At 38.2% G+C, this 26576-nt stretch overlaps 1 protein-coding gene across 2 annotated transcripts in view; it reads right to left on the reverse strand.

Moving 5' to 3' along the window:
* LIN9 (lin-9 DREAM MuvB core complex component) overlaps positions 1-26576 on the reverse strand; it is an 88052-nt gene that overhangs the window by 26772 nt on the left and 34704 nt on the right. For both annotated transcript variants that reach the window (XM_011997972.1, XM_011997973.1), the window contains 4 exons: positions 20734-20867; positions 19040-19159; positions 18039-18140; positions 4417-4497 (listed from right to left, as the gene is read on the reverse strand). In XM_011997972.1, the coding sequence (XP_011853362.1) occupies positions 4417-4497; positions 18039-18140; positions 19040-19159; positions 20734-20867 (437 nt within the window). The remainder of the gene's footprint in view (positions 1-4416; positions 4498-18038; positions 18141-19039; positions 19160-20733; positions 20868-26576) is intronic.

The following is a 26576-nucleotide window of genomic DNA, read 5'->3' on the forward strand; positions in this document are numbered from 1 at the left end:
AAAAAAAAAAGGTAATGTGTCTAGGCCGGGTGTGGTGGCTCACACCTGTAATCCCAGCACTTTGGGAGCTGAGGAGGGCGGATCACGAGGTCAGACGATTGAGACCATCCTGGCCAATACGGTGAAACCCCGTTTCTACTAAAACAAAACAAAACAAAACAAAACAAAAAACAAACAAAAAATTAGCCGGGGGAGGTGACGGGCGCCTGTAGTCCCAGCTACTCGGGAGGCTGAGGCAGGAGAATGGTGTGAACCCAGGAGGCGGAGCTTGTAGTGAGCCGAGATCGCGCCACTGCACTGCAGCCTGGGCGACAGAGTGAGGCTCTGTCTCCAAAAAAAAAAAAAAGATAATGTGTCTAAAAGTCATTATCTTTTTATTTATCTCATTGGGGTTGATAGGAATCTATCTGTGGTTTGTTGTTTTTTGACAGTTTTGTAATGCCTTTAGTCATTATCTTTTAAAATACTGCTTTTGTTCCATTCTTTCTTTTTCCTTCTGCTATTTCATTACACATTAGACCTTCCTCACTGTATCCCCTATTTATCGTCTCTTCTCTTCTATATTTTCCACTCATTTTTATCTTCATGTTTCATTCGGGATATTTTCTTCTGATCTATTTTAAATTATTAGCTCTCTCTTTAGTTGTTTCTAACCTGCTGTGGTTGTATCCACCAACTGGGTTAATTCTGATTGCTAGAGTTTATAGTTTTCATTTGGTCTTTTTTATTGTTGTTTCCAGTTCTCTTCTAAAATTCTCAATTTTGTCTCATCTCTTTTAACAAATTAAGCATTTAAAATATATTTCTAAAAACTCCATTGTCTGGAGTCTGCCTATTGTCTACAGTTTATTTTCTTTTTTCCTTAGGATTACTGTGTCTCCTACTGTGTCTTGAATTTAAATTGAGTGTTAGATACTATATATACAAATTTATAGAAATAATTTGAGGCCTATAAAAATGCTATATTCCTCCAAAGAGGACTTAAAAGTTTGCCAACTTCCCCCAACCCTCGGTGGGTCTCTGGACTCTAATTTTGGCCTCCAACCCCTATAAGCCTTTCAAGAATACCACTTAGCTTCTCAGCTACCTTTTCTGGAACTTGCAGAAGCCCCCAAGGAAAAAGCAACCCTGAACATCAGGTTCCCCCTTACTTCTTTCCTTCTTTTCCCAGATCCTATAATTCCTTAATGCCTTGTTGTTTATTTTCTCTCTCTCTCTCTCTCTTTCTTTCTTTCTTTTTTTTTTTTTGAGACAGAGTCTTGGTCTGCTGCCCGGGCTGCAGTACAGTGGCACGGTCTTGACTCAGTGCAACCTCTGCTTCCTGGGTTCAAGCGACTCTCCTGCCTCAGCCTCCCAAGTTAGCTGGGGATGCATGCTATCACACCCAGCTAATTTTTTTATTTTCAGTAGAGACAGGGTTTTGTCGTGTTGGCCAGGCTTGTCTTGAACTCGTGACCTCAAGTGATCCACTTGCCTCAGCTTCCCAAAGTGCTGGGATTACAGGTATGAGCCACTGGACCCGGCCTCCTCAATGCCTTGTTAATGCTCCAGTGTCTTCAAGCAGGTTATTTTAATATTTTATTCCAGAGGAAACAGCTATTCACAGCAGGAAGGTTAATCCAAATTACCTAGTCTACCCTTACCAAAAGCAGAAAAAAACCTTAACTTTCCCCAAATAGTACATTCAAATTCTTTACAGAAGTGCTTCTTTCTCTCCTTTTAACTTGAGTAAATGCCACGTTTGAGTTCTGTCACTGAGATGAAGGGGAACAAGGAGAAAGACCTTGAATTAATTGCCTTTTAAAATACTAATCTCACTTCTGCACTTCATCATATTTGCCAACTCTGGATCTAGGGCCTCTTGTAGCCATGGTTTCTGTTTCATCTAAAAACATGCCAGAAAAAATTTTGAAATCTCATAGACATTGTTAGGCAGACTGCTTCATTTTTTTTGTTTACTTCTTTTTGTACTTCATATTCTATGTGCAATTATAAAGGATATGAAAAAAATATGTTCAGCCTACCTCTTAAACTAAGTTTCATTAAATCTTTCATTTTACTTTCTAAAATTTATCCTACAGATAGACACAAACAAATGCACAAAAATATTCACACTATATTAATAAAGTGATGGAAATAACTCAAATATCTGTTAATAGGAAGTTGTTTAAACTATGGCACAATACAGTCATATATATCATAATTTAATCCCATTCTGCATGAAAATAATTTTTAGTATATGCACAGAAAAAGAAATCCATATGGTAAACACATAAACAAACATATTTATAACATATGCTAACTTAATACTATTTATGGAGAAGGCATTATAAAGAATATACAGTTTGATTAAATCATTTCATAATATTTGAATTTTTATATGGAAACTATTTTTACATAAATAAAACAAATAATAAAACATATCAAGCCAATTAGATTACTTCTACAGAGTTCTCATATGCTAAGAAGTCAAGCCAACATCAAAACGGTCTCTGTGAATACAAATTCATTTTACACTGAAGGCTGCATCTTCTTGGTTTGCAAAACAACCCGAAATAGGTCTCTATTTGAAAGTAGATAAGATTAACTGGACAAAGGCAAGCCCAGTGCTTTAAAGCATGGAACTTAGAAGAAAACAGTCCTAACTAGTGATATTAAAGGGAAATACTTCATTTATACATAAAGATAGAAAAGATGATAAAGCGACCAGAGAAAAATAGAAGTGGGGTGGAGGAGCACTGAAAAGGCATAGAATATAAAGGGCAGAAGTAGAACTGATGGAAACCAAGATAAGAATGAGTCCAGTAGTAAAGAAGCATGCACATACATTTCTATGTTTAAGATATGTAATGGCAATATGCTATAGCTAATCTTTTTCACTTCTGGATGACTTGTGTATCTGACAATACTAATTTCATATTATGCTTAAACGAGTTAAACTCGGAAATAAGCCCAAGTTTTAATATCTGTACTGCTAAAGAGAGCAGATGATCTTACGCTGAAATCACCCGACATTTGTGGTCTTAAAAATTCAGTACTTTTCAAATAAAAAAATTCTATAATCCTAAAAGAGAACTGTTCCTTATTCACTTAGGTATCTACTTTTGCAGCTGTAGATACCTAACTGTATCCACACCTATACCCTTACAACATTTCATTCCAGAGATTCCCAGTGCTACTACTCCCATTCTTGCACTTACAACAGACACTGATAATTAGTCACAGCACTTTGCCCCCTGAGCACAGTCACTGAGCCCTCCCTTTCAGACTTCTATACAGTCATTTTCAATAAACTGGAAATGGTACATGAGATAAAACCTATTTGCCATCCTACATACCCTTAAGCAAGATGTGAATTTCATTACAATTCAAAGACTTTCCTAGTGAATAGTGTCTACATAAACAGCTTTTTAAAAAAACTCTGGGCCGGGTGCTGTGGCTGGCTGGGCGCTGTGGCTCACACCTGTAATCCCAGCACTTGGGAGGCCGAGGTGGGTGGACCACCTGAGGTCAGGAGTTCGAGACCAGCCTGGCCAACATGGCAAAACTCTGTCTCTACTAAAAATACAAAAATTAGCTGGTTGTGATGGTGTGTGCCTGTAATCCTAGCTACTTGGGAGGCTGAGGCAGGAGAATCACTTGAACCCAGGTGACGGAGGCTGCAGTGAGCCGAGATTGTGCCACTGTATTCCAGCCTGGGAGACAAGAGCAAAACTCCATCTCAGAAAAAAAAAAAGACTTCTGGTAATTATCTTATAAATAAAATTGGCTCTCATTTTTTGAACTCATTAGATTAATAGGATATAAATGTTGTCAAGATAACCTAAAGATGACAACACAGATATTTCCTGACTTACTTATTCTGAAACATTTTTTATAACCTGTCATTACAACTTCCTTGGTCACAGGTATCTGTCTGAGCAATTCCAGACTCATGTAAACTGTTCAAAGAACCTAATATACTCATTAATCCTATTCGACTGTACAGTCAATGGCATAATGAGGTCTGGGGCAATGCATTGCCAGTTTACTTAGCATATGTTCAGTATAACAAGAGATAGTGATAGCAATGAATATTTACTTTTTTATGTATGTATGTATGTATGTATGTATTTATTTATTCCTGTATTCATTCATTTACTGAGATAGGGTCTTGTTATCACCCAGGCTAGAGTGTAGGGGTAGAATCATAGCTCACTGCAGTCTCTGACTCTAGACTCAAGCAATCCCTTTGCTTCAGCCTCCCAAGAAGGTGGACTACAGGTGTGAACAACCTCATGCAAATGAGGATTTAAAAATAATATTTATCTGAATGTTTCCTCCCATAGATATTTTTAAATCAATAGATATAGATGGTCTCACCATTTTAAAATTAGACAAGCAAATGAAGGAAAAAAAAGAGAAACAAATTCTTACCAGTTTTTCTGCGTCTGTGTTCATTTCCCTTAATTTCTTGATATGTTCCTTTTTAATCATGAGAATTTTTGATAATCGGGTCTGCAAAAAAAGAATATTTTAGAATAAACAGAGGCATTTAGGTATATTGGTTAGACATTAAATTTCCAATTTTTTAGTAAGATATTTTAGCAATAGATTTTAGTGTTTCAACACATACATATATACATACATACATATATATAGCATAGCATTTTTTTTTTTTTCTGAGATAGAGTCTCACTCTGTCACCCAGGCTGGAGTGCAGTGGCACAGTCTTGGCTCACTGCAACCTCTGCCTCCCAGTTCAAGCAATTCTCGCCTCAGCCTCCCGAGCAGCAGGGATTACAGGCACACACAACCACACCTGGCTAATTTTTGTATTTTTTTTTTTGAGATGGACTCTTGCTCTATTGCCCAGGCTGGAGTGCAATGGCGTGATCGCAGCTCACTGCAACCTCCGCCTCCCAGGCTCAAGCAATTCTCCTGCCTCAGCCTCCCGAGTAGCTGGGATTACAGACACCCACCAACATGCCCAACGAATTTTTGTATTTTTAATAGAGACGAGGTTTTGCCATGTTGGCCAGGCTGGTCTTGAACTCCTGACCTCAGATGATCCACTCACCTTGGCCTCTCAAAGTGCTGGGATTACAGGTGTGAACCAGGGCACCCGGCCATTTTTGTATTTTTAGTAGAGACGGGGTTTCACCATGTTGGCCAGGCTGGTCTCGAACTCCTGACCTCCAGTGATCTGCCCACCTTGGCTTCCCAAAGTGCTGGGATTACAGACATGAGTCACCACACTCAGCCTCATAGCACTGTATTTTATATATCTGATTAAACTGACAAGCAAATATTTTTTTAAAAATCCATTGTAATGAGGACGTGTCAAAAGGACTAAGGAGTCAATTTGAACAAGCTTTTTCACTGGTCCAAAATAGGGAAATTTGTAGACCAGTAAGAATAATAACGGTAACAAACTAAAGCCAAATGTTAAAATCCATGAGTTTACAATGATACTTAGGAAGAATAAATGACAGAGTGAGAGCCATTTTGAAATCTTATTGAATCAATGGATCTAAGCATTGATAATCAATGGCAGCTAATGTTAAAAAATAAATAGATCAGAGATACAGTGGCTCACACCTGTAATCCCAGTACATTGGGAGGCCAAGGTGGGAAGACCACTTGAGCCCAAGAGTTTGTGACCAGCCTCAGCTTCCCAAGTAGCTGGGATCGTGAGTCCAGGAGTTTGAGATCTTATCTCCACAAAAAATAAACAAAATTAGCCGGGTTTAGTGGTTTGCATCTGTAGTCCCAGTTACTCAAGAGGCTGAGGTGGGAAAACTTCTTAAGCCTGGGAGGTGGAGGATGCAGTGAGCTGAAATCATGCCACCGGACTCCAGCCTGGGCAACAGAGCAAGACCTCATCTCATAATTAATAAATAAATAAATAAATAAATAAATAAATAAATGCCTCCTATCAAAAGAACACAAAACCACCTGTAAAAGTAGTCACATGAAAACAAACAGCCAATCAAAAAACCTAAATCCAATCAAACCTCTAGATATAATTTTCAATTTACATAAAATACAAAGAACAAGTTAAATAATCCCACAAGGATTTAGTCAGAAAAATTGAGACTATGGGAGACTGTATGGATCCAGTTTCTTCAATAAGCTGAATGGAGAAAAAAGGCACTCAACATTTAAAAAACAACTGAAAAATCTGAATACCAACTGGATATTTGATATTGACATTTAAGTTTTTATAGATGTAATAGATAGTGTAGTTATGTTTCTTAAAAAAAAGAAATCCGCCTGTAATGGGGTTTCACCATGTTGGCCAGATTGGTCTCAAACTCCTGACCTCAGGTGATCCACCTGCCTTGGCCTCCCAAAGTGCTGGGATTACAGGCATGAGCCACCACGCCCAGCCCTTATTATTTATTTCTAAGAGATAACCCTTTTTTGGCCAGGCATGGTGGCTTATGCCTGTATGTAATCCCAGCACTTTGGGAGGCTGAGGCTGATGGATCACCTGAGGTCAGGAGTTCAAGACCAGCCTGGCCAAGATGGTAAAACCTCATCTCTACTAAAAATACAAAAATTAGCCAGGCGTGGTGGCTCGAGCCTGTAGTCCCAGATACTCGGGAGCCTGAGGCATGAGGGTTGCTTGAACCTGGGAGGTGAAGCCGAGATCACATGACTGCTGCGTTCTAGCCTGGGCAACAGAGCAAGACTCTGTCTCAAAAAAGAAAAAAAAAAAAGAAAGAAAGAAAGAATAAGGTCGGGCGTGGTAGCTTATAGCTATCCAGGCTGAGTGCAGTAGCGTGATCATGGCTCACTGCAGCCTCAACCTCCTGGGCTCAAGTGATCTTCCCACTTCAGACTCCCGAGTAGCTGGGACTACAGGGGCATGCCACCACACCTGGCTAATTTTTGTATTTTTTGTAGAGATGGGGGTCTCACTATGTTGCCCAGGCTTGTTGTCAACTCCTAGACTCAATCCTCGTCTATGTTGCCCAGGCTTGTCTTGAACTCCTAGACTCCCAATCCTTCCAGTTTGGCTGCCCAAAGTGCTGGGATTGCAGGTGTGAGCCACTGTGCCTGGCAGCAAAACATTTTTAACGTGTCTTTTGTCATAAGAAAAAATATATTTGGAACAGTAAAAAATCAAAATATCAACTTCAACACTTAAGAGCAAAACTGAGTTTTATAAAACCTCACATACTATAAAAGGTAAGGACATAAAATAATTTTTATTTTTACCTCTTAAATATCTTAAAATAATAGTGGAAGTAGTGTTTTAACTAGGCTTTACATATAGATTATAAATTTTAAATTAAGTACTAAAATCAAATACATAGACTTTCAGTTTACAGTCTGGGATATAAGAAGCTTGGAAGATGCTACTCCATCCTAACACCAGGTAAAAAACTGAACATACTTAAAAAATCAACGACACTTCTTAGATCTCTAAGAGAATTGAGGGCCAAGGCAAACTGTCCACAAAATTAGAAAGAATGAAAGGCAAATATGTAGAATCACAATTTACTGGAGCAGAAACATGTGAGCAAAAACCTCTAGGAACCAGTGCTGGGGTAGGAAAAACGGAACTGTAATTTATGTGGTAGGTGCCGGCAAGTCTGACCATTAAGCATTTACTCAATGGGACCCAGTTATGAGGGTTTTTTGAAAAGCATACTTTTGTGAGTTTTACTTCCAGGGGCTTAATCTGTTTTAGTGAATACTGCAGAAATACACCCTCTTGTTTCCTGCAAGGGGAAGAGAAAACTAACAATTTTGAATTAAAATGGAGCATTCTGTTCTTCTTAGCAAGGCCTGACCTTAGGAAAAAGTATTTAACCAGAAGCTAACATGCTAGGGTTTTATCAGAGGCTAGCTGACCTGGGGCAAGAGAAAAACCCAATTCCAGCCCACTCTAGCCACCCCGTACCACCTAAGAGGAGGAAAAACTGAGGTGCATTTGTGAAGTTCACAGTCTAGAAGCTCAGGCTGACACAGTTCCTTTTACATAGTACATCTTGTTTGGCAATTAAGAAAAAATTACAAGGTACGAAAAGAGGCAAAAAACATAGTTGAAGAGACAAAGCAAGCATAAAAACCAGCCTTAGATATGGCAGGGATGTTGAAATTTTAAAGAACTATGAGTAATAAGCTAAGGCCTCTAATGGATAAAATAGCATGCAGGAACAGATGGGCAATGCAAGCAGAGAGATGAAAATTTCTTGAGCTTGAGGATATATTATTTATTTTTCTTTTTTTTTCCTTCCACAACAGTTATCTCAGAAGAGGATATATTAATAGGAACTTCCAAAACTAAAAAACAAAGAGAACAAAGACTGAAAAAGTCAGCACAGAATGTCCAAGGATTGTGGGACAGCTACAAAAGGTGTAACTTTATGCATTAATGGAAATACAAGAAGGAGAGGAAAGAGAGAAAAAAAGGAAGAACTATCTGAAATATAATGAATGAGAGTTTCCCTAATTTAATGTCAAATACCAAACCAAAGATCTAAGAAGCTCAGAGCATACCAAGCAGAGAAAATGCCACAAAAACCTCTAGATTTACACCTATCATATTCAAACCACAGAAAATCCAAGACAAAGAAAAATTCTGGTTCAGCTATGGTGACTCACACCTGTAATCCCAGCACTTTGGGAGGCTGAGGCGGGCAGATTGCTTGAGCCCAGCAGTTCGAGACCAGTCTGGGCAACATGGCAAAACCCCATCTCTACATACTAAAAAAAAGGAAAAAAAAAACCCTGAAAGAAAACACTTTGCCGATAGAGGAGCAAAGATAAGAATTTCATCTGACTTCTTAGAAACCAGGCAAGCAAGAGGAGACTGGAGTGAAATGTCTTGTGTTGAGAAAAAAAAACTGGCAATCTAAACCCCTGCACCCTATGAAATTATCATTCAAAAGTAAAACAGGACTGGGCATCATAGCTCACGCCTATAATCTCAGCACTTTGGAAGACCAAGAGGGAGGACTGCTTAAGCCCAGGAGTTCTGGAGCAGCCTGAGAAACACAGCTAGACCTCATCTCTACAATAATAAATAAAATAAAATAATTTTTTAATTTTTTTATTTTTTTGAGACGGAGTCTTGCTCTGTTGCCCAGGTGGGAGTGCAGTGGCACAATCTTGGCTCATTGCAAGCCCTACCTCCCAGGTTCACGACATTCTCCTGCCTCAGCCTCCCGAGTAGCTGGGACTACAGGCGCCTGCCACCATGCCCAGCTTATTTTTTGTAATTTTAGTAGAGACGGGGCTTTTACCGTGTTAGCCAGGATGGTCTCGATCTCCTGACCTCATGATTCACCCGCCTCAACCTCCCAAAGTGCTGGGATTACAGGCGTTAGCCACCATGCCCGGCCAATAAAACAAAAATTTTTTAAGTGAAAGAAAAATAAAGACTTTCTCAGAGAAAGAAACTTGAGAAAATCTGTCACTAGTAGGACTGCCTTGTAAGAAATGTTTTTTTTTTTCTTTTTTTTTTTTTTTTTTGCTTGCTCTCTTGCTCAGGCTGGAGTGCAGTGGAGTGATCTTGGCTCCCTAAAACCTCCACCTCCCAGGTCCAAGCGATTCTCATGCCTCAGCCTCCCAAGCAGCTGGGACTATAAGCGCCACCATGCCCGGCTAATTTTTGTATTTTTAGCAGAGATGGGGTTTCACCATGTTGGCCAGGCTGGTCTTGAACTCCTGACCTCAAGTGATCTACCCACCTCAGCCTCCCAAAGTGCTAGGACAACAGGCGTGAACCACCATGCCCGGCCAGAAATGTTAAATGATGTTCTTTAGAGAAAAAGAAAATGATACATGTCAGAAATTCATATATAAATAAAGGAAGTGTATCAAAGAAAGAATACATTGAAGGTAAAATACAAACTTTTATTTTCCTTATTCCTAATTGTTCCAACAGATAACAGTTTGCTCAAAATAATAACAGCAACAGCATATTTGATTATATATGATTATGTGTATATATGCTTATGCATGCTTAGGTATAAATAAAATAATGACAGCAATGATACAAAGGAAAGGAGGGATTAATTAGGATTATTTTGTTATTATCAGGTATTAATACTACCCATGAAGCTGTACAGTGTTATTTGAAAGTGGATGTGGATTAGTTGTAAAAGTTTATAATGTAAACTCTAGAGCAACCATTAAAGAAAGTTAAAAGAAAAAAGTATAACCTATATGCTAAAAAGGCAGAGAAAAATGGAATTACATAAATTAAACCATAAAAGGCAAAAAAAAAGAGTGGAATATAAAAATAGAAATAAAAAATATGAGCAACGAATAGAAAATAGTAATAAATATGACAGATATTACTGTATGATAATCCAATTATATCAATAATCACTTTGAAATCTACTTTAAACATAAAGACACAGATAGATTAAAAGTAAATGGATGAAGGCCAGGTGTGGTGGCTCACCCCTATAATCCCAGTACTTTGGGAGGCCGAGGTGGGTCCCATTGCTCGAGCCAAGGAGTTCAAGACCAGCCTAGGGTACACTGACACCCCATGTCCATACAAAAAATACAAAAATTAGCAGGTGTGGTGGCTTATGCCTGTAGTCCCAGCTACTTGGGAGGCTGAGGTGGGAGGATTTCTTAAGCCCAGGAGGTTGAGGCTGTAGTGAGCCACTGCACTCCAGCCTAGGCTACAGACGGAGACCCTGTTCTCAAAAACAAAAAACAAACAAACAAAAAAAAAACAGGGCTAGGCTCAGTGGCTGACACCTGTAATCCCAGCACTTTGGGAGGCTGAGACAGGCACATTTCTCGTGGTCAGAAGTTCTGGACCAGCCTGGCCAAGATGGTGAAAAAACCTGTCTCTACTAAAAATACAAATATTAGCCAGGTGTGGTGGACACGTAATCCTAGCTACTCGGGAGGTTGAGGCATGAGACTCGCTTGAACCTAGGAGGCAGAGGTTGCCTGGGCGACAGAGCAAGACTTCGTCTCAAAAAAAAAAAAAAAAAAAAGTAAATGGATAAAGAATATGCCATGCTAACACTAATCAAAAGAAAGGAGGAACAGTTATATTAATTTCAGACAAAGTAGACTCCAGAGCAAAAAAAGGCGTCAGGAATAAAAAGGGGCATTACATAATGAAAAAGGGGTCAATGTTCCAAGAAGACATAATATTTTTTCTGTTTTTTTTTTTTTTTTTTTGGAGACAGATTCTTGCTCTGTCACCCAGGCCGGAGTGCAGTGGTGCAACATCAGCTCACTGCAACCTCCGCCTCCCAGGTTCAAGCAATTCTGTCTCAGTCTCCCGAGTAGCTGGGATTACAGGTATCTGCCACTACACCTGGTTAATTTTGTATTTTTAGTAAAGATGGGTTTCACCATGTTGGCCAGGCTGGTCTCGAACTCCTGACCTCAAGTGATCTGCCCGCCTAAGCTTCCCAAAGGGCTGGGATTACAGGCGTGAGCCACTGCACCCGGCCAACAATACTTAATATTTATGTGCCTAATAACAGAACATCAAAACATGAGGCAAAATACATTAACTACTGACAAATAGATCAATCCACCAGTTGGAGATTTGGATACCCCCCTATCAGAAATGAACAGATCCAACGGGCAGAAAATCAGCAAGGACATAAACTCAACAATATCATCAATTAACTGGATATAATTGGTATCTATAGACTACTGCATCCAACAACCGCAGAATATACTTTCTACTCAGGATTGTACAGAAAATTCATGAAGATCTCATTCTGGGCCATGAAACATACCTTAACAAAATTAAAAGAATAGAAATCATACAATGTATGCTCTTACACCACAATGAACTTCTACCAGAAATCAATAACAAAGCAAGCTGTAAAATCTGAAGATATGTCTAAATAATACATGAGTCAAAAAAGCAATCTAAAAGAAGAAATGGAAAAATATTCTGAACTAGATAAAAATAAAGAGACAAATTGTCAAAATTTGTGTGACGCAGTCAAAGCAGCACTTAGTGGGAAATTTGTAGTATCGAATGCATTTATTAGTAAAGAAGATCTAAAATCAGTAATTTAAGCTTCCACCTTAGGAAACTAAAAAAAAAAAAAAAAGGCAAATTAAATACAAAGTAAGCAGAATATTATAAATTAGAGCAGAAATCAATAAAATTAAAAATAGGAAATTAAGAGAAACAAAATCAACAAAACCAAAAGTTGGTTCTTTAAAAAGATCAATGATATTGATAAGCCTCTAGGCTAGGCTAAGAAAAAAGAGAGAGGACACAAATTATTAATTTCAGAAATGAAAAAGGGGCCTCATTACAGATCCTATGGACTTTAAAAAGATAATAAAAGAATACTATAAACAACTATATGCCCATATATATATATATTTTTTTTTATAACCTAAAAAAAAAAAATGAACAAACTCCTTGAAATTTCTAAAACTCGCACAAGAAAAAAGTGGAAGGCTCTGAATAGGTTTATATCTATTAAATAAATTGAGTCAATAATTAATAACCTTCCAAAACAGAAAGCACCAGGCCCAGATGGGTTCACTGAGGAATTCTACTAAACATTTGAGGAAGAAATTATACCCAACCTCTGTAATGTTTTAGAGGATAGAAGCAGAGAAAATACTTCCTAACTCATTCTCCAAGGTTAGCATTACCTTAATACCAAAATCTGACAAAGACACTGTGAAAGACAACAACAAGCCATGCATAATGGAATGTACTCATAGTCCTAGCTACTGGGAGGCTGAAGTGGGAGAATCACTTGAACCCGGGAGTCTTAGCCCAGCCTGGGCAACATAGATCCCCTGTCCAAACATGAAAAGAAAAAAAACTATAGATCAGTATCTCTCATAAACACAGAAGCAAAAATCCTCAATAAAATATTAGCAAATTGAATCCAATGATGTATACAAGGATTTAAGATCACAGCCAAGTGAGACTTTTTTTTTTTTTTTTTTTTTTTTTTTGAGACAGAGTCTTGCTCTGTCGCCCAGGCTGGAGTGCAGTGGCGTGAACTCGGCTCACTGCAAGCTCTGCCTCCTGGGTTCACGCTAGTCTCCCATCTCAGCCTCCCAAGTAACTGGGACCACAGGTGCCCACCACCACACCCAGCTAATTTTTTTGTATTTTTAGTAGAGACGGGATTTCACCATATTAGCCAGGATGGTCTCGATCTCCTGACCTCGTGATCCACCTGCCTTGGCCTCCCAAAGTGCTGGGACTACAGGTGTGAGCCACCACACCTGGCCCCAAGTGAGATTTATCTGAAGTATGCAAGGCTGATTCAACATTTGAAAATTAATTAATATAAGTCAGGCGTGGTGGCTCACGCCTGTAATCCCAGCATTTTGGGAGGCTGAGGTGGGTAGATGATTTGAGGTCAGGAGTTCAAGACCAGCCTGCCCAACACAGTGAAACCCTGTCTCTACTAAAAAGTTACCCAGGCGTGGTGGCATGTGCCTGTAGTCCCAGCTACCCAGGAGGCCGAGGCAGGAGAATGCTTGAACCTGGGAGGTGGAGGTTGCAGTGAGCCGAAATCGTGCCACTGCATTCCAGCCTGGACAACAGAGCAAGACTCCATCTAAAAAAAAAAAAAAAAAAAAGGAAAAAAAAAAAGAAAATTAATTAATATAATCCATCACATCGGTAGGCTAAAGAAGAAAACTCATATGATCAGATTGATAGAGGCAAAGTATTTGACAAAATTCAACACTCAATCATGATAAAAACTCTCAGTAAACTAGGAATAGACAACTTTCCCAACCTGATAAACAAAAAAAAAATCTACAAAAAAACCCCATGTCAAATATCACATTTAATGGTGAGAAACTAGAAGTTTTCCCACTAAGATCAGGAATAAGGCAATGATGTCCTCTCTTATCACTCTTTTCAACATCATACTGGAAGTCCTAGCTAATGCAATAAGACAAGAAAGAGGAATAAAAGGTAGAATTGGGAATAAAAAAAAAAAATGTCTGTTTTAGGCGGGTGACATGACTGCCTATGTAGACAATCTGAAAGAACTGACAAAAAAAAAAAAAAAAAATCCCTGGAACTAATAAGTGACTACAGCAAAGTTGCAGGATACAAAGTTAACATACAAAAGTCAACTGCTTTGTCATATACCAACAACAAACAAGTATGATGTGAAATTAAAAATATAGCACAGTATCATTTACCTTAATACTCCCAAAATGAAATACTTAAGTATAAATCTAACAAATATGTACAAGATCTATATGAGCAAAACTCTGATGAAAGAAATCAAAGAACTAAATAAGAGATATTTCATGTTCATGGATAAGAAGACACAACACTGTCAAGATACTAGTTCTTCTCAACTTGATCTATAAATTCAATGCGATACAAGTCAAAATCCCGGCAAGTTGTTTTATGGATATTGACAAAATGATTCTAAAGTCTATATTGAAAGGCAAAAGACCTACTATAGCCAACACAATATTGAAGTAGAAGAACAAAGTTGAATGGCTGATGCTATTCAACTTTGAAACATACTATAAAGCTATAGTAACCAAGACAGCGTGGTAGTGGCAAAGAATAAAATAAAATAGATCAATGGAACAGAATAGAGAGCCCAGAAATAAATCCACATAATCAATTATGTTCAACAAATGGGCAACAGTGGAGAAAAGTCAGTCTTTTCAATGAATGGTGCTGCAACAACTGGACACTCACATACAAAACAAAACAAAAAAAGAAACTAGAGAAAAACCTTACACCTTTCACAGAGAGAATCACAAACATAGATGTAAAATCCAAAACTATAAAACTCCTAGAAAGTAACACAGGAAAAAAAATCTAGATGACTTTGGTTTTACGACAACACTTTAAATATGACACCAAAGGCATGATCCATGAAAGAATGAAATGATGAGCTGAACTTCATTAAAATTAAAGACTTCTGTTTGGTTAAAGATGTAAAGAGAATGAAAAGACAAGCCACAGACTGGGAGAAAATATTTGTAAAATATACATCTGATAAGGAACTGCTTTCCAAAATATACAAAGAACTCTTAAAACCCAACAATACGAAAACAAACAATTGGATTAAAAAATGAGCCAAGGATCTTAACAGACACCTCACCAAAGAAGATATACAGATGGCAGATAAGCATATGAAAAGATGCTCAATGAGGAAATGTATATGTCATCAGGGAAATGCAAATTTAAATAATAAGATACCACAACAAACCTATTAGAACTGCCAAAATCCAGAACACTGACAATACCAAATGCTGATGAGGATGTGGTGCAACAGGAAATCCCATTCACTGCTGATGGAATGCAAAATGGTACAGCCACTTTAGAACACAGCTTGTCAGTTTCTTATATAACTAAGCATACTCTTACCATATGATCCAGCAATTACACTCCTTGGTATTTACCCAAAGGAGCTGAAAACTTACGGCTACACAAAAACCTGCACACAGATGTTTATGGCACCTTTATTCGTAATTGCCAAAATTCGAAAGCAACCAAGATGCCTTTCAGTTTGTCAATGAGTAAATAAACTGTGATACATCCCAACAATGTAATATTATCCAATGCTAAAAAGAAATGAGCTATCAAGCCATGAAAAGACATGAAAGAAACTTAAATGTATACTAGTAAGTGAAAGAAACCAATATAAAAAGGTTATATACTGTATGACTTCAAATATATGACAGTCTGCAAAAGACAAAACTATGAAAACAGTAAAAAGATCAGTGATTTCCAGGGGCTCAGGGGAAGGGATAAAAAGGTGAAACACAGAAGATTTTTAGGGCAGTGAAACTACTCTATATGATACATAATGGTAGATACATGATATTATACATTTGTCAAAACTCTTAAAATGTTCCACACCCTTAAACACATTAATGTGAACTATGGTCTTTAGGTGAAATGATGTGTTAAATGAAGGTAATGACTGTAACAAATATACCACTCTGGTGGGAGATAATAGGGGGAGACTACATAGGTGTGGGGTCAGGAAGTATATGGGAAATATCTGTATCTTCTTCTCAATTTTGCTATGAACCTAAAACCTCTCTAAAGAAAAAAGTGTACTGAATCAAAAATCAAACATAACAAGGATCGATAAAAATATCACTATGTAGACATAGCATAGTAGTACTTAGCTTCTGGCTCCCTTTGCTTATGGATCTCTCTCAAACTCACACACACAACACCTGTTCAAATATAACATATTAGCTTTGTTTTTACTTCTACTATTTAAAAGAAAGAATTAAAAACAAGTGTCTTCTTTGTGAAAAGAATAAGTCTTTGCTCTTATCACATTTTCAATCTTTCATATAAAAATATTCATCTGCCTCAAGAAGCCAAAGGTGTGAGAAATTTTATACTGCAAGGATAACTAACAATATATCACTGGCTGGGCACGGTGACTCAAGTCTGTAATCTTAGCACTTTGGAAGGCCAAGGTGGGAGGATCATTTGAGCCCAGGAGTTCCAGACCAGCCTAGGTAACACAGTGAGACTCCATCTCTATAAAACCAATAAAAAATATATTAGCTGGGAGTGGTGGTACATGCCTATAGTCTCAGCTACTTGGGAGACTGAGGTGGGAGGACTGCCTGAGATTGGGAGGTTAAGGCTGCAGTGAGCCATAATGGCACCACTATACTCCAGCCTGGACAACAGAGTGATACTTTCTCTCAAAAAAATAAATAGGCCAGGCGCAGTGGCTCATGCCTGTAATCCCAGCACTTTGGGAGGCCGAGGGCAGATCACTTGAGGTCAGGAGTTTGAGACCAGTCTGGCCAACATGGTGAATCCCCGTCTCTACCAAAAATACAAAAAATTAGCTGGGTGTGGTGGCATGCGCCTGTAATCCCAGCTACTTGGGAGGCTGAGGTGGAAGAATCACTGGAACCTGGGAGGTAGAGGCTACAGTGAGCTGAGATCGTGCCACTGCACTCCAGCCTGGATGACAGAGTGAGACTCTGTCTCAAATAACATAAATAAATAAATATTAAATAAAAAATGTGATTGAGGAACACAGAATGCTATACACAGACACACAACTGACAAGACTTTTCCTCAAAATAACATCAACTGCAAAAGAACACTGTGAGTATTTTCACGGATTATGTTATAAACATTTTTATTTATAAAGATTGTATCGGCCGGGTGTGGTGGCTCACGCCTGTAATCCCAGCACTTTGGGAGGCCAAGGTGAAGTTAGGAGTTGGAGACCAGCCTGGTCAGCCCAGTGAAACCCCATCTCTATTAAAATTACAAAAAAAATTAGCTGGGCGTAGTGGTGCATGCCTGTAATCCCAGCTACTCAGGAGGTTGAAGCAGGAGAAAAGCTTGAATCTGGAAGGTGGAGGTTGCAGTGAGCCGAGATCGACCCACTGCACTCCAGCCTGGGCAACAGAGCGAGACTCAGTCTCTAAATAAATAAATGAAAATAAAGATCCTATCTATCCCAAGCCAAAATAGTTTTCATTTTCCAAAAAGGAAATGAAACAATACATTATTAGACTATGATTCAAACTAAAAAATTTATTTAATCTAATTTTCAAACTCATTACATTTTTAAGAGTTCAGCTATAAGGAAAATTTTCCAATATAATACTTACACTTATTTCAGTTTAGGCTTAGATTTCTCAGTGTCTAATCACTAAGTACTTAGCAAGTGAATACCTGTTTCTAGTCTCTGAAAAGAAATAAAATTTCTTCTAACCATATAAGCTAGCCAGGACATCATAACTGTTGAACTGACTAATGATAGCAGAATATGCTGAGGTTACTAAATAAAAGCCTTCATAGTTACCCAAGTTATTAACAGCCAAACATTCAGAATTTCACAGAACATATGCAAGAATGTTTGAGCCCTTAAAATAGCAGAATAATAAGAACTCAGACACAAGACAAAGCTCAAGAAAAAGATCTGTCTTTTCTTTTTTTTATAACTTTTATTTTTAGGCTTTGTTGGAAATAGTACCTCTTAAAACCTACACGGTGATAAACCTACACGGCCCTAGAAAAATTTTCAACCTTAATAACATAAAATACATTGAGTTTTTAAACAAAGAGCCAAGATACTCAGAACAATTCTTACCACTTGGATAAGAAATTCTACTGGAAAACCACCTAATGTTTCAGTGTCAGAGCCAGAAATTTTACTTCTCCACGGCGACTGTCCCAATAAAGGATCATTATCCTGTGGGAATAAAAGGGAATTATTTAATCATTGACTATTCAGAGGAAGAAACTTATTTTTTTATTTTATTTTTTTAAACAGAGTCTCGCTCTGTTGCCAAATGTGATCTCAGCTCACTGCAACCTCTGACTCCTAGGTTCAAGTGATTCTCCTGCCTCAGCCTCCCTAGCAGCTGGGATTACAGGTGCGCACCACCATACCCAGCTAATTTTTGTATTTTTAGCAGAGATAGCATTTCACCATGTTGGTCAGCTGGTCTCAGACTCCTGACCTCATGATCTGCCTGCCTCGGCCTCCCAAAGTGCTGGGATTACAGGCGTGAGCCACTGCGCCCAGCCAGGAAGTATCTTACTTTTAGAAAAACAGAAAATTCTGTTATAATTAATATTATATTAAAATCCAATAAAAAGGAAAATATTTCTGGAGGTGAAGCAACTATTTATGTTATTTAATATTTTCAATTCAAAACAGTGTGCGTATCTTTTGAAGTTGTAATAGATGTGTATTTCTTAAGAATATAGTTCACCTTCGTAATAATCAATTAAATTATTGATAATATTTCTAAAATATGCCGGGCGCGGTGGCTCAAGCCTGTAATCCCAGCACTTTGGGAGGCCGAGACGGGCGGATCACAAGGTCAGGAGATCGAGACCATCCTGGTTAACACGGTGAAACCCCGTCTCTACTAAAAATACAAAAAAAACTAGCCGGGCGAGGTGGCAGGCGCCTGTAGTCCCAGCTACTTGGGAGGCTGAGGCAGGAGAATGGCGTAAACCCGGGAGGCGGAGTTTGCAGTGAGCTGAGATCTGGCCACCGCACTCCAGCCTGGGCGACAGAGCTACACTCCGTCTCAAAAAAAAAAAAAAAAAAAAAAATATATATTTCTAAAATATACTTACCATAATTGGTGACTGGAGAGGAGGAGTATAATGTAACCGTGGTGGGGTCATAAAAAATCGAGAAGGCCGCTGTTTTTGTCCAAAGGCAGCAATTGGCATTGTCTCATGAGGCTCATTACTCTGAGAAAATAGATTAATCCACAAAACTTAAAGAAATTTACCATCATTTAAGCTTTATAATTATTGTATTTCAGCTTGAGATATATATTCGCGCATATTCTATGATTCATATAGAATTTATTACTTATATATTTAATTATTTATAGAGTAGCATATTAGTCTATACAGATCAAAGGCTAGAACTTAAAACAGAGTATGAAAACACTACTTTGCTGCCAAAAGGATGAACCTCCAGAAGACAAAAAGAAATAAAAAAAAAGGGGGGGGTCAAAATAGTTCAGAGAATCAAAGATTATTATTAAAGTTTTCTATGGCCACCTTTGGTTATCTGCATTTAGACTTTCTGAATATATCCTACAATAATTAAAAATCAATTCTTATTTAGCCAGGGAGAAATATTTGGGTGACCTCATAAAAACAGTTAAATTAATTAAACAGAGAAGCAATTTACTTTTTTTCTGAGACCAAGTTTCACTCTTGTTGACCAAACTGGAGTGCAATGGCGCGATCTGGGCTCACTGCAACCTCCACCTCCTGGGTTCCAGCAATTCTTCTGCCTCAGCCTCCCAAGTAGCTGGGATTACAGGCGCGCACCACCACGCCTGGCTAACTTTTTGTATTTTTAGTAGAAATGGGGTTTCACCATGTTAGCCAGGCTGGTCTTGAACTCCTGACCTCAGGTGATCCACCCACCTTGGCCTGCCAAAGTGCTGGGATTATAGGCATGAGCCACCGTGCCCAGCCAATTTACTTTTTTTGAAAGGAGAGTTTAAAGATTTAATCCTTTAATGTAAAAACTTAAGAGTAGTGTACTCTGTTCTACATTTAGTTCCAACTTTCTTTCTCTCCTATTGTAGAGAGATATCAAGCAATATTGTATTTCTGCACTAAGGATATATATATATATATATATATTTCTTTTAGGAAATATATTTACAAAGACATACATACATATATAAAAATACATTCTAGGCAGAGGTTGCAGCGAGCCGAGTTCACGACACTGCGCTCCAGCCTGGGCGACAGAGCAAGACTCCATCTCAAAAAAAAAAAAAAAGATCTCGATTCTAGTCTCAGCCTAATAGGAAACCAGATCTAGAGCCCTGAATAAACTACGCAACTGTACTTATGTCTGAGTTTCATCATGCAAAAGCGAAGGTAATAAACACCCATCCTGCATACCTCTGAAAATAAAACAGGAGAACAAATAAGTACAAGATGTTACTTCATACTTTAAAAATAATTTTGCAAAAGGACTATACTTTAACCTAACAGCTGCAATGAAAATGTTATGTAGCTTCTTCTCCAAGGTTATTTAGTCAGGACTCATCAGTTTGGTTATACTAAAGTGCCGTGTCGTTAAGGTCCAACAGAGAAATTCTAGTTCCTGGAAAATGGAAGACTTAAGTATAGTTCCGAACCAGGGGTCTAGCAGATAGGGCTGGGGGCCCCTAAGGATCTCTTCCTCTGTGAGCTAAAGTCTTGATTCTATCATAAAACACGATTTCTAAGAAAACTCTATATAACACATTTAACAGGCATAAAACACAAATGTATTATGAAATACTACTTACGAGAACTTCATAGTCAGGGATGGTATGGGTTCCAAGCCCTGTCCTATCAAAAGTTACTCTATAAGTAGCATTAAGAGTATCCACAGCATCTATTTGTCCAGTGAACAAACCATCATGAACACCACGTAATCGTGCTGAGAAAAGAACAAAGGCATTATGATGTGTGGGAGATACAAAGAAGAGTCAAATATAAAACTGTTCCAAGCATGAAATTTAAATCATAGTACAGTATTTTGTCTATTAGAGTTTCAAAACAAGCATGCACTTTATTTTTGGCTTAGAGAAACAGCAAAGATTTTTTGAAACAAAAACCAAAACTATATATGATGATCCCTAATTTCACATATGAATAAAATTATATTACTCCCAAATTAAGAGAAAAATATTTTAAATAATTTAACTGCAAAAAAAAACAATAAAAGAACTTTGGTCATTAAACTCATGAGTGAAGCACCAGGAGTAGTTCAATTTAAAAAAAAAAGACAAAGATTTTGTGTAGAAAAGAATTAAAGAATTTAATACAGCAGGCCTGAGACTGCTATACTTAGGAAAACCTCCTTGCAAGGTTGGCCTTTGTCTGGTATCTGGGAACTTTGATTTCAGAAGTGTTCCCACTGTTCCCTAATTAATAATGGTGGTTTACTGTGTCTAGATTGTGCAGACGATGTGGTTAATGCTGGATACCTGCTTTCCCTCTAGAAGACTGGAATTTTAGTATGTACTAGGCAAACGTTGCCTACATACTCAGCCCCCAGTAGAAACTCTGGTCACTGAGTCTAATGAGCTTCCCTGGTAGACAACACTTATAAGCGTTGTGACAACTTGTCTCTGGGGGAATTTAAAAAGTCTTGCATGACTCTATTGGGAGAGGACTTTTGAAAACTTACCCATGGTTTCCTCTGGACTTTGCCCCAGGCACCTTACTCTTTTGCCAATTTTGTTTTATATCCTTCACTGTAACAAATGTTACCCATGAGTACATGTACTGAGTACTCTGAGTCTTTCTAGTGAATCACTAAAACTAGTAGTCTTGGAACTGATGACACAGATGAACTCTGTCACTACTATTTAAGTCCAGCCTAAAATAACATCAGAGAAATCCAAACAAACATCCAACATGAGTAAAAAATTTAAGAACAGCAGCATCGATGGCTTTGAACTGGGCAAACTAATATATTTTAGACTAACCAAATAGTATAATACACAACATTTTAATAGAACACAGAAATACACAATGCAAAACTGTTTAAAATAAAAGGATCAATTGATAAAAATACAACTGTAGAGGACGAAAATCCCTCTCAGTTTCTGACAGATCCTTTAAGGGAAAAGTAAACATGGATACAGAAGATGTGAATAATGAAGCTGAATAAACAAATATAAACATAGAAAAGGACTACTAGTTATGGTGGCATGAAGAGGCTGGTAATTCCTCTCCACATAAAACAAGTACGAATGAGATTGTCAAAAACCATTCCAGGGTACTGGAAATGGATCAAATGTAGAAAACAAGAAACGTTTATTGTTGAAAAAGTGCTAGAGCTTCAAGTTAGGGCAGGGGGACTCAGTGGCCTTTTTGTATGAGGTTATTCACATACCCACTACTACCATCAACGTGGTTGATGAGAATGGTTTTATTAGTTCAGGGTTGGTCACAAAAACCAGCCAGAATTTTGGTTGGTCATGAAAGACAGTCAGAAATTTAACAGGGAGGTCCTGGAAACTAGAGAGCTATAAAAGGGTGGAAATAAGCTCTCTCTACCATCCCTGGCTAACTGGGTTACTACGCAAATAGATGGGGAAGATCTAATAGTCTGGCAAAAAGTCAAAGCTAAAGATGACTTGAAAACTAGCAGCAACTTTGTATATACGTTCTCCAACTCACATATAAATCAATGTGAGGCTTTTCCCAATCAAGATGTTTGAGCATAACCTCTGTTCAAATCATTAGGTGACCATTAAGTTATTATTATTATTTTGAGATGGGAGTCTCGTTCTGTTGCCCAGGATGGAATGCAGTGGCATGATCTCAGCTCACTGCAACCTCCGCCTCCTGGGTTCAAGCGATTCTCCTGCCTCAGCCTCCTGAGTAGCTGGGATTACAAGTGCCCACCACCACACTCGGCTAATTTTTTTTTTTTTTGGTATTTCTAGTAGAGACAGGGTTTCACTATGCTGGCCAGGCTGGTCACAAACTCCTGACATCAGGTGATCCACTCGCCTCAGACTCCCAAAGTGTTGGGATTACAGGCGTGAGCCACCGCACCCAGCCCTGACCACTAAATTATATGCAGACACAGGCACAACTCTTTGGAAACCAAGTTTAATAATAAATATAAGAATAAAAACATGAAGCAAGACATCAGTATTTGCATAGCCAAGTTATTAAAGCAAATCCAACTCTCCAAAAAATCAGAATACATAGTTGCTATAATATATTATCTGAAATATCAAGTTTTCCACCAAAAATTACTAGACATGTAAAGAAGTAGGAAAGTATGGCTCTTAATCAAGAAAAGTACAGTAATAAATTGATAGAGATAATATATTTAGCAAAGACTTAAAAAGCAGCTGTTATAAATATATTCAAAGAATTAAAGGAAGCTGGGCGCAGAGGCTCATGCCTGTAATCCCAGCACTTCGGGAGGCCCAAGTAGGTGGATCACTGGAGCTCAGGAGTTCAAGACTAGCCTGTGCAACATAGTAAAACCCCATCTCTACAAAAACATACAAAAACATTAGCCAGATGTGGTGGCATGTGCCTGTAGTCCCTGGAGGCTGAGGTGGGAGGAATGCTTGAGCCCACGAGGTAGAGACTGCAGTGAGCCAAGGTCATACCATACCACTGCACCCCAGCCTGGAAGACAGAGCAAGACTCTCAAAAACAAAAAACAAACAAAAAACAAAAAACAAAAAAAAAGTTTGTGTATGTATGCACTTTTTTCCTATTCATTTCTATTTTTTGAAAAATTTATTTGATAAATAAAATTTTTATTTATTTTCCATTTACGCCTTTAGATAACCTACAGAAAATCCCAGATAACCTGGAATTATTGTTCATTTTACGAAGATTACTTTCAGGACAGTTCAGATTCTTATAATTTCTTAACAAATCAATGATTTTAATATCTTTTTTAACACTCTCATTTCTCCGGGGTAAACAACTGTGGCTTAAGTATCACGTCTCAAACAACTTCCTATATACTGTAGCTAAAGTATCATGTCTAGACATTTTTCCAAACTTCTCTACTATTCAAATTTTCCATTACTTTGAATACCCAGTGCATCTGTCAAACTCTTGTGCTTCTAACTCTGTATATGACAATCACAAAGTCCAGTCACTTTTTACCTGCCAGATTCTTTGTTCCTACAGCAAAATCCCTAATAGAGTGACTTTTTTATTCTTTTTGCTCGTTTTTGAGGAATAATCTACTACTCTTTGTTTACTAAAATATTTTCTAAAGAAGGAATATGTTTAATTAAATTCTGTTGTGGTCAGAGAAATTCTCTATATGATTTCAATCTTTCAAAATTTATTGACATTTTTTAATGGGCCAGTATATGGTATATGTTGATAAACAAGTCATTTGCATATATATTCTGCAGTTGTTGAGTGTAATATTCTAAAAATATTATTTAGATCAAGATAATTGATAGTGTTGTTGAGATCCTCTATATGTGTACATACATGTTTTGGCTTCTTCTACCTATTAATTATTCGAAGTGAGGTGTTAAAACCTACAACTACGTTGTGGATTTGTCTATTTCTTTCTTTAGTTATCTCAACTATTGTTTTCATGTATTTTGAAGCTCTATTGTTAGGTATATAGTATATACATACATAATATTAGGATTGGTATATCTTTCTGATGAACGGGCCATTTTTATCATTATGAAGTACTTCTCTCTGACAATACTGTCTTGATACCTATTTTTCTCTAATGTTAAAATAGCCACTTTAGCTTTCTTCCAGTTACTATTTGCACTGTATATCTTTTTCATCTTTTCGCTTTCAACCTGTCTATGATTTTATATTTTAAGTATAACTCTTGAAGACAGCATATAGATGAGTCTTACTTTTTTTAAAATCCAGTCTCATAATCTTTACTTTTTTTTTCTTTGAGACAGAGTCTCACTGTTGCCCAGGCTAGAGTGCAGAGTGCAATGGGTGTGATCTTGGCTTGCTGCAACTTCTGCCTCCCAGGTTCAAGTGATTCTCCTGCTTCAGCCTCCTGAGTAGCTGGGATTACAGGCGTACGCCACCACACCCGGCTAGTTTTGTATTTTTAGTGTAGACGGGGTTTTACCATGTTGGCCAGACTGGTCTCAAACTCCTGACCTCAAGTGATCTGCCTGCCTTGGCCTCCCAAAGTGCTGGGATTACAGGCGTGAGCCACCATGCCTGGTCAATCCTTACTTTTTAATTGAAGTGGTTTTCTTTTTTTTTTTTTTTTCCTAAAGAGACAAAGTCTAGCTCTATTACCCAAACTGGAGTGTAGTGGCATGATCATAGCTCACTGTAGCCTAGAACTCCTGTGCTCAAGAGATCCTCTCATCTCAGCCTCCTGAGTAGCTGGGACTACAGATGCCCACTACCATGCTTGACCTTTTTTTTTTTTTTTTTTTTTTTAAATTTTTGTAGAGACAGGGTCTCACTATGTTGGGAAAAAGCTAAGTGTTAGGAAAAAAGCTGAGGCAGGGCTTGCATGTCTGACATAATGTCCCCTAGAATGTGTCTAGACTTGCTGGCTTTCTTCTAACCCTCCTAGGCTCCTAGATTGTATTCTTGTTATCTCAAGTAACAGAACATGTTCTATATAAATGCTAAGCTGTCACAGCTGTAGATCATGTGCCTGCCTTTTTGACCCCCACATTCTCACCACCTGTTTCTTTGTTGGATTACCAATAAACAGCAAGGGCTCCCAGAGCTTGGGGCCTTCACAGCCTCCACAATTGCGATCGGCCCCTGGTCCCACTTTCTTTCTCAAACTGTCTTTTTTCTCAATCCTTTGATTAGCCAGACTTCATCGTCCCCACGACCTGGTGTTGGGTCTTATCACCGCAACACACTATGTAGCCGAGGCTAGTCCCAAACTCCTGGGCTTAAGTGATCCTCCTGCCTTGGCCTCCCCAAAGTACTGGGATTACAGGTGTGAGCCAGTGTGCTTGGCAGAAGTGTTTATAGTTCACTGGCATTTAATATAACAATAGGATAGCTAGACTTAAGTCTACCACCTTGCTATTTTCTATTTATCCCATTTGGGTTTTTTGTTGTTGTTCCTTGTCCCTTCTTTCCTGCCATCTTTTTTTAAAATCAGATAATTTTTTTTTTTTTTTTGAGACAAGGTCTCACTCTGTCCAGGCTAGAGTGCTGTGGTATAATCACTTCTCCCTGCAGTTGAGACTCAGGTAATTCTCCCACCTCAGCCTTCCAAGGAACTGGAACTACAGAAGTACATCACCACACCTGACCAATTTTTGTATTTTTTGTAGAGACAGGGTTTCACCATGTTGCCAGGCTGGTCTCAAACTCCTGGGCTCAAGTGATTGGCTTGCCTCGGCCTCCCAAAGTGCTGGAATTATAGGCATGAGCCACTGCACCTGGCCAAATTCAGTATTTAAAAAATCAAATTCTCTTTTGACTTTTTAGCTATACTTCTCTGCATTTGTTTTGTTTTTGTTTTTTTTTTAAAAGGCCGGGCGTGGTGGCTCAAGCCTGTAATCCCAGTACTTTGGGAGGCCGAGACGGGCGGATCATGAGGTCAGGAGATCGAGACCATCCTGGCTAACACGGTGAAACCCCGTCTCTACTACAAAATACAAAAAAACTAGCCGAGCGAGGT

The sequence above is a fragment of the Mandrillus leucophaeus genome, unplaced genomic scaffold (genome assembly GCF_000951045.1).
Source record: "Mandrillus leucophaeus isolate KB7577 unplaced genomic scaffold, Mleu.le_1.0 Scaffold550, whole genome shotgun sequence".
In the NCBI taxonomy this organism is placed as follows: Eukaryota; Metazoa; Chordata; class Mammalia; order Primates; family Cercopithecidae; genus Mandrillus; species Mandrillus leucophaeus.